Source organism: Eriocheir sinensis, unplaced genomic scaffold, assembly GCF_024679095.1.
Source record: "Eriocheir sinensis breed Jianghai 21 unplaced genomic scaffold, ASM2467909v1 Scaffold288, whole genome shotgun sequence".
Classification (NCBI taxonomy): Eukaryota; Metazoa; Arthropoda; class Malacostraca; order Decapoda; family Varunidae; genus Eriocheir; species Eriocheir sinensis.
In genome coordinates this window covers 382,470-396,545 of record NW_026111596.1, presented here as the reverse complement: position 1 = coordinate 396,545, position 14,076 = coordinate 382,470, and the positions used below count along the sequence as shown (strand labels likewise).

At 45.2% G+C, this 14,076-nt stretch overlaps 1 protein-coding gene across 1 annotated transcript; it reads left to right on the top strand.

Annotated features, from left to right (window-relative positions):
• The first annotated feature begins 218 nt into the window (after positions 1–218).
• LOC126991475 (uncharacterized) lies at positions 219–2,489 on the top strand. The gene is made up of 3 exons (XM_050850230.1): positions 219–643; positions 909–1,081; positions 1,541–2,489. Exons 1-3 carry the CDS (start codon positions 328–330, stop codon positions 1,754–1,756), a joined length of 705 nt encoding a protein of 234 aa, XP_050706187.1. The 5' UTR covers positions 219–327; the 3' UTR covers positions 1,757–2,489.
• Positions 2,490–14,076: the final 11,587 nt, after the last annotated feature.

Genomic DNA, 14,076 nt, shown 5'->3' with positions numbered 1-14,076 from the left:
CTCGCTGGTGGAGCGAGGGGCTAGCAGGGCCTCCCCCTCCAGGGATGAATACGTCGAGGTTGAAGGTGTGTGGGGAGTGCGAGGGCGTGGCTGCACATCCACACCAGGGTGTTGAGGCTGGAGCTGGTGGTAGGTGGGGAAATGAGGAGGATAATACAAATGTCCCCCATCACCTGGCAGGCCCGTAGGATGGGCGGAGAGACCGAGGAGCGGAAAAGATGAGGTCATTCTGGTCGGCAGGTGACAACAACCATGCACTCCCTTGCTTAAGCCCAGACCTCACCTGATTTGACCCCATAAAAAGCAGGTTTAAATACTGGGCAGGACATGTCGAACACACAGATGACCTCTAACCACCGTCCGGCACGTGTCTCTTTATGTCTAAGCAAGATGTCCAGCCCACAGCTACAGAAGACCTTTGAAGATCAACTCACGGCAGAGAACCAGACTACACCCTCACAAAATGATTCGCGGGAGCGAAACAAAATTAACTTGTTCACAGAGCAGGAGGAGGAGGATTTGGTTGAGTGGTACAAGGAGCAAGTGTTCTTATATGACAAGGAGTCGAAGGACCACAAAAATCGTGACAAGAAGGCTCGAGTTCTAGAAGAAAAGGGAAGATCCATGCTCCCTCCTGTAAAAGGTATGTGCTAATATTATGTAACAGGTATCTCAAGAGTTTTATAACCCCGCTAGGTGCGCTATTTTAGACACTTAAAATACCTTTTTTTATACCCTTTGTGAACCTTTTATTTTTTTACTGTAATTGACAACATTGCATTGACAGCAAAATTTTGAGTAACATTTTTCAGCAGGATGTACCAGGTGTACGTGCAGGTGATAGTGCAAACGAGTTATTTTGTGAATTATGTAGTTTGATTGCTGATGTGTCTCTGCTGTTGTTGCAGGTGGGCAGATTTCCACCTGGATAGACACACATCGAACAAGGTTCTGTAAACTAACAACACCTAAGTCAGGGAGTGGGCGTCCCGTTCTGTCCGTGAGGGAGAAATGGATTTTCGAAAAATTCAGCTTCCTCAAGGAGCACATCAAATGTGTCCCCCAGCGTCAGTCACAAATGGTATGTTAGTGTCATGTCCTTGCTTCGTGTTCTCAAAGAGGTTATGCATGCAAAGTTGCCAGGATGTGGTAGTACAGTGGAAAAGTAAGGAGGTAAACTTTTAATTATATTCTTACTATAAATTTGTTGTTGCAAATATTTCTTAGATATGCAAAATGCATTAATGTTACCGTAAATGCAACCATTCACTTCGATAATCAGCTTTATTAACACTTATTCATCAAATCAACCTTATTTACTCTTAATTGAATTTCCACTGCTTTCCCATCTAATAATATTGTCTGTAGTTCCGTCCTTCATTTTACTTTGTCCGCCCATTAATTAATTTCTTATTATTAGCAGGGAAATATGTGTGACTTAATACTCTTCCGGGATAATAAACACACACGAAACCTCATTATGTTATTTATTGTGCAATGATCTCGTGAAAATTATTCACTTTTCTTCGTGTTCTCTCAGTTTGGTATGCAGCCTGACCAGCAAGAGACGCGAGGAGAGCAGGGGGAGGAGGCTGAAGAGGAAGTGATCCTTGAGGAGTTGGAGGATGCTGTTGTGGTCGCCACACCCTCCATCACCGTCGCACCTACGGTCTCCACCCCTTCCACCAGCACTACCCCTGCAGGAAAGAGGAAGCGCACCCCGACGGATGACGGTGCATTAATCGAAAAGTTATAGTCCTAAATTATAATTAAAAATACTTTATACTTTATTAAATTACTAGTACCCTGAAAATACTTGTGAAGGATATAAATACTCCAAGTATGCCTCAGCGTGGGTAGTGTTCTGGGGATCGCGTGAGGTCAGGTGAGGTTGTACCAATAAAATCCCCATGAACCCCCTATAAAAAAAAAAACTATAAAAAAAAGTTGCTAATCTGCCTCCCTTTTTACACTAGGTTTTGGGTCATTTCTCCGACTCCCGAGATGTGAGGCAGCGACTACAGCAACTTGAGCATCGAACGCCTCAACAACACAAAGTTCACGCTTTCTACGAATACATGGAATGCCTGACCATGGACATGGATCCTGTTCTCTGGCGGCGGTATACGGCAAAGGTTATGGAACTGGGGAATCATTTCATGGCTGAAGATGATAAAAAGAAGAGAAAACACGTATCCCCAATCGAGGTCCCGCCCAGGGGACATTGGCCAGGCCTGCCAGGTGATGGGGGACATTTGTATTATCCTCCTCATTTCCCCACCTACCACCAGCTCCAGCCTCAACACCCTGGTGTGGATGTGCAGCCACGCCCTCGCACTCCCCACACACCTTCAACCTCGACGTATTCATCCCTGGAGGGAGAGGCCCTGCTAGCCCCTCGCTCCACCAGCGAGTGAGATCAAGCAGACATGCCCTGCCCAGTATTTAATCTTGGTTGTTGTGAAATCAAATCAGGTGAGGTCTGGTAAACAAGGGAGCGGCTGCTGTCACCTGTCAACCTCATCTTTTCCGCTCCGTGTCTCCGCCCATCCTACCTCCCTATATTCAGCCATCATGTTGTGTGTGTTAGATTTAATGAATGAAAAAATAATAACTCTTATTTCCTTTACCGCCCTACATGTTTACATTGCACTTCCAAAGATGTAATTATAACTGATTTTCATAGTGCTTACCTTTCATTTTGAGACTGCTTCCATTTGCCAAGCGACTGCTCCTGCATCTGAATTGTAGTAATCACGCAGGTGATCACGTACACTCTTTGCTGCAAGTGTTGCAGTGTTGCCATTGGAGTCGGCTCCGACACCTGTTGACGCCACTGTCCAGGGCTGACTGCATGAGTGTCTGGATCCTCAGTGTCTAACAGGTTTGCATGTTGACTCTGATATCTCATGCGCATTATATTGTGGAGGATGCAACATGCTTGAACCACAGACTCCACCCGCCTTGGCCCAATCTGCAGCGTTGTCAACAAGCACCTGAATCTATAAAAAAAAATCATAAATGGTAGAAATAGGTAAATGGTAATGAGAGAGAGAGAGAGAGAGAGAGAGAGAGAGAGAGAGAGAGAGAGAGAGAGAGAGAGAGAGAGAGAGAGAGAGAGAGAGAGAGAGAGAGAGAGAGAGAGAGAGAGAGACAGACAGACAGACAGACAGACATAAGAAGGGAAAGGACTGGAAGGAGGAACAGGAGGGAGTGAGGAAGAGAGAGGGAGGGATGGAGGAGAGTGTGGAAGGGAGAGAGAGATGAGAGAGAGAGAGAGAGAGAGAGAGAGAGAGAGAGAGAGAGAGAGAGAGAGAGAGAGAGAGAGAGAGAGAGAGAGAGAGAGAGAGAGAGAGAGAGAGAGAGAGAGAGAGAGAGAGAGAGAGAGAGAGAGAGTGTTATATGCACACGAATGAACTTAGGTATGAAGCTGTTTATGAGGTAATTATAAATATATGAAAATGCAAAGACCGGGAAACAAGGAAGATGAAAAATTGCCAACATACTGGAGCTCAGAATCCCGAAAGCGTTTTCAACAGTCCTTCGTAGTTGAAGAGCCTCTGATCAAGTCTTGCTTGTCTGTGGGGATGAGGCTTCATGATCCAAGTCCTGAGAGGGAATGCATCATCCCCGCCGAAAAAATAGGGGATCGGAGTGTTTCCTTGTAGAAGGGGCTCTGGTTCTGGCAGCTGGACTTATTTGCTCTCCAAACCAGCTTGGAGGGAACATGTCGGGAATACTCCTACGTCAGAAGCTGAACCAGGGGAGCCGATGGCAGCATAAGTAAATTTGTAATCAGCGTCCACCACAGCCGTGAGTACAATGGAATGAAAACCTTTGTAGTTGAAGTACTGAGGGCACCTGATGGCAATGTGTTTGCCATCTATGGCACCAAGGCAGTGATGAAATTGCCACCTGTTTGAGAAATGACTGGCTATTGTTTCCCATCCTTCTGGTGCTGTGGGGCACTGAAGCACTTCTTCTTGATACTCCTCGATGATTGCCTCACATGTCTCTGGGATTATCTTGGAGATGGTATTGTTTGCAACTCTGAAGGAGTACTGGAGACTGAGGTAGCTCTCACTTGTAGCGAGGAACCTCAGAGTGATGGCGAGTCGAATAGCGGGTGAGACAGATTTCCACCAAAAGGTGTCCTTCTTGACGATGCGTGGTTCCACTCTGTTCAGGATCTCACAAAGGAACACAAAGGAAGAACAAACAACAGCAGACCTGCTTGTCCTTACGAGGTTGTTTGTGACAAGCTACACTAACTATCTAATCAGAGGTGGAAGATGAAGGACAGCAAAGGCGAAGGCTCCTCCCCACCCCCCCATCCCTCCAGCCAAAGCTGGCAGGAAAGGAAAAAGAACCATGCAGCATGGAAAAACTGCATGGAATTTATGTAGGAAAGAGGAAAGAACTACCATTACTGCTATCACTAACCGGGCGATAAAAGCGGACAAGGACACCAGTATTCGAAAGAAGTTAACGTTATTACGACAATGAGTAATATCTTAGTTGCTGGTTGGATTCAAAACACTTGTCTAATCTGTTCTTGAAGGCCGTAACTGTTGTATTATCGACGACATCACAAGGTAGAGAGTTCCAAACATTGACAACTCGATTGAAGAAGAAGTGTTTAGCTTCGTGCGACGAGAATCTTTTACCACTTATCTTCAAATTGTGATTTCTTCTTGTTCTATTTTATCGATCAATTGTAAAGTAATCTTCCGCATTAATATCACTGAATCCTTTGAACATTTTAAACACTTCTATTAGATCGCCTCGCATTCTTCGTTTTGATAGGCTGAATAAATTTACTTCTTTAAGCCTTTGTTCATATGACAAATTTCTCAACCTAGGAATCATCTTTGTTACTCTTCGTTGGACCCGTTCCAACTTTTCTATGTCTTTTCTGTAGTAGGGAGACCAAAACTGTACACAGTACTCTAGACGGGGTCGAACCAACGAATTATACAGTTTTAATATTACTTTTTCCGATTTATTATTAAAGACTCGTCCGATGAAGCCAAGCAATTTGTTTGCAGTTTTAACTACCTCTGAACAATGCTGACCGGGCTTTAAATCGTTTGATATAGTGATTCCAAGATCCTTTTCTTTACTTACTGCAGAAAGTTGTTGGCCATTCATTACGTACCGAACGCGATTGTTATTTTTTCCGATGTGCAACACTTTACATTTGTCAACGTTAAATTTCATTTGCCATTGATTGGCCCAACGTGCAAGTCGATCTAGATCTGATTGTAAAGCTTCTTCGTCGAGTGTCGCAGTTACTTTACGTGCAATTTTTGTGTCATCAGCAAATTTTGATACTTTGCAAGTGAGCCCATCATCGATATCATTAACATAAATTAAGAAGAGCATAGGGCCAAACACTGATCCTTGAGGTGCGCCGCTCCTGAAACATGTCTCTGTCCATGCGTATTAGGTTTTTGAAGCCTGCCGGGTCCTCTGCCTCTAGTTCCTTCATAAGAGTATCGTACATACCCAGAGTTCACGATGGCTGAGGAAAGCCATTGCGATGTCAAACTCACGAATGATCAAAACACCTGGACGGGTGTTTATATACCCTTCCAACTGGGTGTGACAACGAAAGTGTTTGCTCGTCGATGTGCCGCAGGTCTGCCGCCGGTAGGCCGGCGGTCGACTGCCGACTGACCTGCTGCAGTCGCCGGTCGGAGAAATCGAAAATCGTATATGGTCGCCGGTTTACCTAAACCGCCGGTCTACCGCAGGCAGACCGGCGGTAAGCCGCCGATCCGGGGATTATTGCCTATTTTGTCGGCGGTCAGTCCCCGATCGGCTTATCGGGAGTCATCGGGGACGGTCCCGGTCCCGATCGTCCCCGATGACTCCCGATAAGCCGGTCGCCGGTCGACCGGCTGTAAGATCGGGGATTGTCGGCACCAGACCGCCGGTCTACCGCCGGTCGACCCTGAGGACCGTAGACGCAGGCGACCACCGCCGGTCAACTTTAAAATTTTCAAAGATATCGGCGATGCTCCCGGTCGCCCGGCGGTGTCGCAAAATATCGCCGGTCGGCCGGTCGATCGGCGGTCAACCGCCGACAATCCACGGCAGGCCGGCGGTAGACCGCGAGTGAACACCTGTGTCTGACCTGGGGATTAGCAAGGGAGGAAGGAGGAAAACGAGAAGGAACAGGTAGGAGCAAGGGATGAAGAGAGAGAGGGAGATGCGGAAGAGGAATGGGTGAAAGAGAGATTATATATACATATATATATATAGATATATATATATATATATATATATATATATATATATATATATATATATATATATATATATATATAGATAGATAGATAGATAGATAGATAGATAGATAGATAGATAGATAGATAGATAGATAGATATAGAGAGAGAGAGAGAGAGAGAGAGAGAGAGAGAGAGAGAGAGAGAGAGAGAGAGAGAGAGAGAGAGAGAGAGTTTTATGCACACGAATGAATTTAGGTATGAAGCTGTTTATGAGGTAATTGTAAATATATGTAAATGCAAAGAAAGTGTTTGCTCGTCGATGTGCCTCAGGTCTGCCGCCGGTAGAGCGGCGGTCTGCCACCGGTAGGCCGGCGGTCTACCGCCGACTGATCTGCTGCAGTCGCCGGTCGTAGAGAGAGTGTGTGTGTGTGTGTGTGTGTGTGTGCATGTGTGTGTGTAGTATTTTTCTAAGCCTGTTTCCTTTTCTTTAAACTTCATTTCCTTCTCATTTAGACTCGCCGTGTTGCGTTCTTGTGAAATTCTTTTGGTGCAACTTTTTTTCCTTCTTTTCTTTCCTTTTTTTCGCATTGTTACCATTCATTAGTAAGGCTGACCTCCCTCCCTGCCTGCTCCTTCCTGCTCCTGCTCCTGTTCCCCTGCCTGACTGCTTGGCTGCCTACTACTACTACTACTACTACTACTACTACTACTACTACTACTACTACTACTACTACTACTACTACTACTACTACTACTACTACTACTACTACTACTACTACTACTACTACTACTACTACTACTATTACTACTACTACTTCCTTCCATGATTTATTTCCCCTTTCCTTTTCTTTCTTTCCTCATGTTATTTCTTCATTTATTCCTTCTCTCGTATTTCTTCCTTTCTTTCCCTCCCTCACCTCCCTTTCCAAAAACCTCCCTTCTTAATTTCTTTCCATTTTCCTTTCCTTTCTCACTCCTTCCCTTTTCTTTTTCTTCTCCCTTTCTTTCTTTCTTTTTTTCCTTTATTTATTTCTACCCAGGTCCCTTTCAAAATATCTTCCTTCCTTCCTTCCTTCCTTCCTTCTTTCCTTTCTTTCCTTCTTCCTTCCTTACTTTTTGTTTCCTTTAGTACTTCCTGTCTTTTGTCCAGTTCATAATGTATATCCGTGTGTGTGTGTGTGTGTGTGTGTGTGTGTGTGTGTGTGTGTGTGTGTGTGTGTGTGTGTGTATGTCCCGTTGGCCCCGTCGGTGATACGCCTTTGTCTCTCTCCTTCTCTCCCTCACCTCCATTTTTTCCCCTCGTTTCATCGATCTCGGAGGCGCGGGCTGATGAGGGCGATAAGAAAGTGTTATCTGGGCGGCGGCCACTCAGCAGGTGTACGAGGCTCCACTCTAGTCCCTCAGAGTGTCACGCCCCCACACTGCACGCCCCGACACTCGCTGAAAAGGTCGTACTCTTAGAGGGGGGGGGATGGACTGAGGGAAAGACAGGTTAGAAGGGAGCGTAGAAGGGCAAGGTGATGGTGAAAAGAGGTAGATTAAAAAGAGAATACATGTTTTAGTCCTTCGGAAGTGTTCACGCCCCGACTTCCGACACTCACTGAAAAAGTCGTGTTCTTAGGAAGGGAAAGATTAAAGGAGAAAATGGAAGGAGGGTAGAAGCAGTAGGATTCTTAAAGAGAGAAAGATGGAGGGGGGAGAATAAAGGTGAGAAAGATTAGAGGGAAAAGAGAATAAAAGGGAAAGAAAGAGTGAGAACGAGGGATGCGGAAATGAGAAATAGGAAAAGAAAAAGGGTAGAAGAAGGGAGATTAATAGAGAGGTAGAGAAGTAGAGGAGGAAAGGAAAAGTGAGAAGATGAGGAGAAAGTATATAAGAAAGGGAGGAATAGGAAGAGAAAAAAAGAGAGATTACGAAGGAGAGATGAAGTGAAAGAGAGAGGCGGAGGAGGAGAGAAAAAGTGAGAAGAGAAGAAGGAAGTGTATAAGAAAGGAAGGAATAGGAAGGGAAAGAGGGAAGGGCTAAATGAGAGAGAGAGAGAGAGAGAGAGAGAGAGAGAGAGAGAATTTTTTTTGTGACCCTGGTTGTAGTTTGACGTAGTTTCTGTACCATGAACGTGACAAACACACTCATGAGGACCCGATTGACCTCCTTGCCGGCCTTTGGAAATAATTGATGTGAGAGGCGGAAGAGTCTGACAAAACACACACACACACACACACACACACACACACACACACACACACACACACACACTTTCTGGCACAGGACGTTTCATAATTTTGTTGTATTTTTAGGATCAATTTGGCCGCATTTTGTCACGGACTGATGAGCCAATACAGGGTGGAGCAGTGTGTGTGTGTGTGTGTGTGTGTGTGTGTGTGTGTGTGTGTGTGTGTGTGTGTGTGAGAGAGAGAGAGAGAGAGAGAGAGAGAGAGAGAGAGAGAGAGAGAGAGAGAGAGAGAGAGAGAGAGAGAGAGAGAGAGAGAGAGAGAGCGTCTATAATAATAATAACAACAGTAATAAGAACAATGATAATGATAATACTAAAACTGTTCATTATGTGAAAATTGCAAACAAAGCTGGAAATATACATAAATTTTGGATGATAAGATTAATATTACATATGTATACAGACAATTTTGGCAGTAGGAATGATTTTCACAATATAAAGATAATAATAGGAATAGTGAGTAGTTTACACTGAGTATTTATTTATGTATTTCATTAATTTTGTGTATGTGTGTGGGGGGAAGGGGGGGGGGGCGTGTGTGCACTGCCAGCCTAACCAAACCAAACCAAGACACAATAAAACACAAGAACACAACACCCACCAGCGAGCGAGCAAGCAAAATTAAGGCAAGCCTCACTCTCACCCTCGCTCCCTCGCCTTCCCCCTAACACCACCCAGTACTTCCTCGGCCTCAACGTTGCTCGCGAATGACAGGCGGTCAGGCGAGGCGGTGGTGGCGCTGCTCCATGTGTTAGCTGAGTCGGTGTGGCAGGTAGGTGACAGGTGGAGGTGGGTGAGGTAAGGTGAGGTGGGGTCAAGCTAGGACAGAGGAGACAAGAACAAGGAGGAAGATATTGATGGTCAAGCGATGGAACCTGGATTGGACGTAGAAAGGGAGGCGAAGCACGAGCAGGAGGATGAGGAGGAGAGAGTGAACGATAGCAAGGATGAGGAGGAGAAGAAAAGATGTGAAAAGGGTGTGTTTCCCAGGGGCAGGGGTGGGCCATATATCAGACAGGATTGAGGCGTGTATGGCAAGCGAGGGATCGAACCCCATTGTCTTTCTCAGCTGTGGCGGAAACGACGTTTCTCGTGTGCCAAGCGAGGACCTTCTCAGGCGTTTTAGAGAATTGTTAGGCAGGATACGTGACGCTGGTGGGTCACTAGTGTGTGGCGTCCTGCCAAGGAGGGGCGTTGGCGATGGATGGCTGTCCAGGGCGATAGCAGTGAACAGCAGACTTGCTGAGCACTGCGAGCGCAATGGGTGGCTGTTCGTCGACAATTGGGACCTCTTCTTTGGCAACGACGCCCTCTACGCCCGTGACGGGATACACTTGACGTTCAAGGGTGTTGAGGCTCTCTCAGACTCCCTTGAGCGAGCACTTGGTACCCTGAGGGATTTTTTAGTATAGGGAGGAGTAATGGGAGCAATGGGAGGAGTAATGGGAGGGGACATCTAGCTCATAATATAACCAGGCAGCTTAGAAGTAATTCTAGAGGAGTAACAGAGGACGGGCTAAGAATCTTCTATACTAACAGCAGGAGCCTCAGAAACAAGATAGACTTACTAAGGGGTGAAGCTTGTTCAGAAAATTTTGACATAATAGCGATCACTGAGACATGGATAGACACTGCTAATAGAAATTTTAGATCAGAATTTGAAATAACGGGTTATCAGATGTTTCACAAAGACAGAAGGGATAGAAAGGGAGGTGGAGTTGCGCTATATGTTAAAGACTCACTTAAATGTTTAGTTAACAACTCAGTCAAAACTAACATGGATTCAGAATCAGTTTGGGTGAACGTTTACAAAGGGAAAGAAAAGCTAACTCTAGGAGTTATATACAGGCCACCCAACCTTAACAGGCAGGACACGAGTATATTACTACAGGAGATTGGCAGGGCGAGCATGAGTAGAAATGTCTGCGTAATGGGGGACTTTAATTATAGGAATATAGACTGGGAAGATCTAGTGGGTGACCTGGAAGCCGAGGACTTTCTTGAAGTTATACAAGATAATTTCCTTAAGCAGGTAGTTACTGAGCCTACCAGAGGAGATAACATATTAGACTTAGTCCTAACCAATAATGGGAACTTGCTTCGTGAGTTGAAGGTGGGCGGAGAGTTAGGAAATAGTGATCACAGAACGGTTCGTTTTAGCTTAGACTGGGCGGTAACCCGCGAACCAAACCCAGTGTTAGTGCCAGATTTTAGAAGAGCAAACTACGAGGGGCTTCGAAGACATCTGGAAGGGGTAAACTGGGATAATTTAGGGATTCATGAGGGCCAGAACTGCGGATTGGAGAGCCAGGAGACCCAGGTAGAAATGTCTTACAATAATTTAGTTAGAGTAATAGTAGAGGGGCAAGAACAGCATATACCACAGCGAACACTTAGAAAAGAAAACAATGATCCTAAGTGGATGACTCGTGGACTAAAACACGAGATTGGGTTAAAGAAGGGAATTTATCAGAAAATAAAGAATGGGGAAACACATCTCAGGGGCCGATACGTCGAACTATCTAGATTAGTTAAGAAAAACACCAGGATAGCAAAAAAGAACTATGATATCAAAGTAGCAAATGAGGCGAAAAGTAATCCTAAGGGCTTCTTTCAGATGTATAGAACAAAAACACGGGAGAAAATTGGACCGCTGAAAACAAACACAGGGGAGCTAGTAGAAAATTATGAAAATATGAGCACATTGTTGAACGACTACTTCCTTTCAGTATTCACACAGGAGGATCGAACGACTATACCGGAAAGAGTTCAGGTGTACGAGGGCGGGGATGGCGATAAATTGAGGGATATAATCATTACCAGGCAAGTAGTTCAGGATGAGATAGATAAGCTTAAGAAGAACAAGTCGCCAGGTCCTGACGGGATATTTCCGAGGGTATTAAAGGAGTTAGGTGATATAATCAGTGACCCACTAACCGACATCTTTAAGATGTCTGTAAATACTGGCTATGTGCCGAGCCTATGGAAAGTAGCTAATGTGACGCCGATTTTTAAAAAGGGGGACAGGTCAGTTGCTTCAAACTATCGCCCAGTTAGCTTAACATCGGTTATAGGGAAGATGCTGGAGTCCATAATAGCCAGGAACATTCGGGAGCATTTAGAGAAACATAGCTTAATTCACGACTCGCAGCATGGGTTCACAAAAGGTAGGTCATGCCTCACCAATCTCTTGTCCTTCTACAATAAAGTATTTAAGGCGGTTGACAGAGATGAAAATTATGATGTAATCTATCTTGATTTTAGTAAAGCGTTTGACAAAGTTCCTCACCAACGACTGCTGCTTAAATTACAGGCTCACGGAGTAGAGGGTAAAGTTTTGAACTGGGTCAAGGCGTGGCTTAGCAATAGGAAGCAAAGAGTGCAAATCAATGGTAAAAGATCTGACTGGGGATGTGTTACGAGTGGGGTCCCACAAGGTTCGGTATTAGGTCCACTTTTGTTTATTATTTATATCAATGACTTAGACACAGGAATTAGTAGTGATGTTAGTAAATTTGCAGATGATACCAAGATCGGTAGAGTAATTGAGTCGGATCAGGACGCTAGTATTCTCCAAGGTGAACTCAACAGATTATATGACTGGGCGGATAAATGGCAGATGGAGTTCAACTTAGGAAGTGCAGTATTCTGAGTGTAGGTAGGAACAACCCCTCACATAACTATTGCTTAAATGACACTCTCATAAGTAGGTCTGGGTGCGAGAAGGATTTAGGGGTCTTAGTGAGCTCTGATCTCCGTCCAAGGGCACAATGCATTCAAGCTAGAAATCGAGCTAATAGGGTACTGGGATTTATTTCAAGGAGCGTAAGCAACAGAAGCCCCGAAGTCTTCCTCAAACTATATTTAGCATTAGTTAGACCTCATCTTGACTATGCGGTTCAGTTCTGGTCACCCTACTATAGAATGGATATCAAAATGTTAGAATCGGTGCAGAGGAGGATGACTAAGATGATTCAGGGGTTGAGAAACTTGCCATACGAGGAAAGACTCAAACAGTTAAACTTGCATTCTCTAGAAAGGCGAAGGGTGCGTGGAGACATGATCGAGGTTTATAAATGGATGAAGGGCTTTAATAAGGGAGACATTCATAAGGTTTTGTTGGTAAGAGAACCGGGTAGGACACGAAGTAACGGGTTTAAACTGGATAAATTCAGATTCAACAGGGACATAGGCAAAAATTGGTTTACTAACAGGGTGGTGGATGAGTGGAATAGGCTTAGCAGTCATGTGGTGAGTGCCAATACAATTGTCACATTCAAAAATAGACTAGATAAATTCATGGACAGCGATATTAGGTGGGGTTAGATACAAAGGAGCTGCCTCGTACAGGCCTACCGGCCTCTTGCAGACTCCTGCGTTCTTATGTTCTTATGTTTATGTTCTTATGAATAGGAGGAAGAGGAGGAGCAAAACAAATAGCAGTGGATAGGTCGTATTAGAAGAGATAGGGAAGGAAACTAGCGAAGGGGAAGAGGAGGGGAGAGGGGGAGGGTGAGGAGTAGGAAAAATAAAACTATCAGAAAAGAGGAGCAGGAGAGGACAAGGATATATAGTAAAGAGGGAACAGGCAGACAGTGAAGAGACAGACAGGTGACGTTGTAAAAGGGAGGGGACGAAGGGGAAGGGAAGAGAGGGGGATTAGAAGCAGAGAGGAGGAGGAGGAGGAGGAGGAGGAGAGAAAAGAAATATATAAAGTTGGGGAAAGACGAAGAGTGAGGTTGTAAAAAGAAAGGGAAGAGAAGGGAGGGGAATGGAAGGAAAGGAAAGGAAAGGAAAGGGAAGGAAAAGGAAGGGAAGGGAGGGGAAGGGAAGAGAGGAGAAGGGAAGGGAAAGAAAACGAAAGGAAGGGAAGGGCAAGGAAGGGAAGAGAAGAGAGGAGAAGGGACGGGAAAGAAAAGGAAGAGAAGTGAATATGTGAAATTTCATGGGAATCGGAAGTGTGTTAGATATTGGGGAGAGAGAGAGAGAGAGAGAGAGAGAGAGAGAGAGAGAGAGAGAGAGAGAGAGAGAGAGAGAGAGAGACATGTGTGTGTGTGTGTGTGTGTGTGTGTGTGTGTGTGTGTGTGTGTGTGTGTGTGTGTGTGTGTGTGTGTGTGTGTGTGTGTGTGTGTGTGTGTGTGTGTGTGTGTGTATTTCCCTCAGACACGCACAGGACAGCGGTTATTAAGAAAGAGAATTCGGCGATGGCGCTACTTCGGTAATTCCTGACACACACACACACACACACACACACACACACACCTCTCTCTCTCTCTCTCTCTCTCTCTCTCTCTCTCTCTCCCCATTTTCACACACCTCATATAATACGTATCCACTCCCTGCGCCACTAAATATTCCAGCAGCTCGCAAAACAAGAATGCTACGCCGCAGGGGCCGGGGTGGGGAGACGGGCATTTCTGGCTACTCCTTCTGAGACGTGTGATAACTCTGAAGGGTCTGTAGGTGAGCGTAGGTCCGTCTCTCTCCGTCCGGTATCTCGCGTGGACCCTGGATCGTTAGCTATGGCCTCGGTCCCTCTCACATCTCATATTTCTCTTTTACGCTTTCATGTTGTCTAGATCGACCTTCTTGGCCTTGACATGGTATTT

Bases quoted from the DNA above. Each gene is read 5' to 3' on its own strand.
- LOC126991475 (XM_050850230.1), top strand. From the start codon at position 328: ATGTCGAACACACAGATGACCTCTAACCACCGTCCGGCACGTGTCTCT. The intron at 644-908 runs GTATGTGCTAAT...CTGTTGTTGCAG, and splicing joins CATGCTCCCTCCTGTAAAAG to GTGGGCAGATTTCCACCTGG. The intron at 1,082-1,540 runs GTATGTTAGTGT...GTGTTCTCTCAG, and splicing joins CCCAGCGTCAGTCACAAATG to TTTGGTATGCAGCCTGACCA.